Source organism: Podarcis bocagei (assembly GCF_964188305.1).
Source record: "Podarcis bocagei genome assembly, chromosome: 13".
Classification (NCBI taxonomy): domain Eukaryota; kingdom Metazoa; phylum Chordata; class Lepidosauria; order Squamata; family Lacertidae; genus Podarcis; species Podarcis bocagei.
Window position 1 is genome coordinate 31,663,055 of NC_138138.1, and position 1,162 is coordinate 31,664,216.

The window sequence follows — 1,162 nt, forward strand, 5'->3', positions numbered from 1 at the left end:
ATGCTAAGTGATAAATTCTATCTTTCCTAATTCAAATTGATAACTTGCAAAATTACTTTTCAAATGTTTTTATTGATTTTCTTCCTAAAGGTTAAATAATAATACATATACAAGAGCAAAGGAAACCATCCCATTTTCTATTTTTTCTTTCTTTTTAGAGTCCACACTGAACTTTTCGCACAGCGACTCTGTTCTCATTCTCTTAGCACAAAAAAGTATCTCCATGATGGGACAGCACAATCAGACAAATGTCAAAGAGTTTGTTTTTATGGGATTCTCCAGGGAGCGAAACGTAAATTTGTGTCTCTTTGTAGTGTTTCTCTCCGTGTACCTTGTCACCCTGACAGGCAACACACTAATCATTGTGGCTATCCGTATTGACCCACGGCTCAGCACCCCCATGTACTTTTTCCTGAGCAATTTGTCTTTCCTGGACATCTGTTATACAACTAGTGTGGTGCCCCAGCTGTTGCTCCATTCCCTGACTAGTCACAAGGTCATCTCTTTCAGTCGTTGCATGGCTCAGCTCTACATCTCTTTGTCCCTGGGTGGTATTGAGTTTATCCTGCTAGCAGCCATGGCCTATGACAGATATGTGGCTGTCTGCTATCCCTTGCATTACATGACGATAATGAGCAGGCGAGTGTATATTCAGATGGCAATGGCTTCTTGGATGGGCGGCTTCCTCAATGCTCTGGTGCAGACAGTATTTACCATGCACCTTCAGTTCTGTAGCTTCAACACCATCAACCATTTTGCCTGCGAACTCCTGGCTGTTATCAAAGTGGCTTGCTCCGACACTTTTGTCAATGAGATTGTGATTATAGTGGCAGGAGTCATTGTCCTGTTGATTCCCTGTGGTGTTGTGCTGCTCTCCTATGTCTATATAATCCGTGCCATCTTACGAATTCGCTCTTCAGAAGGTCGGCAGAGAGCCTTCTCTACATGTACCTCACATCTGACTGTGGTCACTCTCTGCTATGGCACAGCAATCTTTGCTTACATGAGTCCCAAAGCCAACACTTCACCCAACCAAGACAAGATGGTATCAATATTCTATGCAGTGGTTACTCCCATGCTCAACCCTATCATATACAGTCTAAGGAACAAGGAAGTAAAAGGAGCCCTATCTAAAGCGGTAAGGAAAAGTATCACCACTTAA

At 42.8% G+C, this 1,162-nt stretch overlaps 1 protein-coding gene across 1 annotated transcript; it reads left to right on the plus strand.

The window, feature by feature from the left end:
- Positions 1-226: 226 nt before the first annotated feature.
- LOC308571712 (olfactory receptor-like protein OLF3) lies at positions 227-1,162 on the plus strand (the record flags this gene model as incomplete). Its single annotated transcript, XM_081167350.1, has 1 exon — positions 227-1,162. One exon carries the CDS (start codon positions 227-229, stop codon positions 1,160-1,162), a length of 936 nt encoding a protein of 311 aa, XP_081023476.1.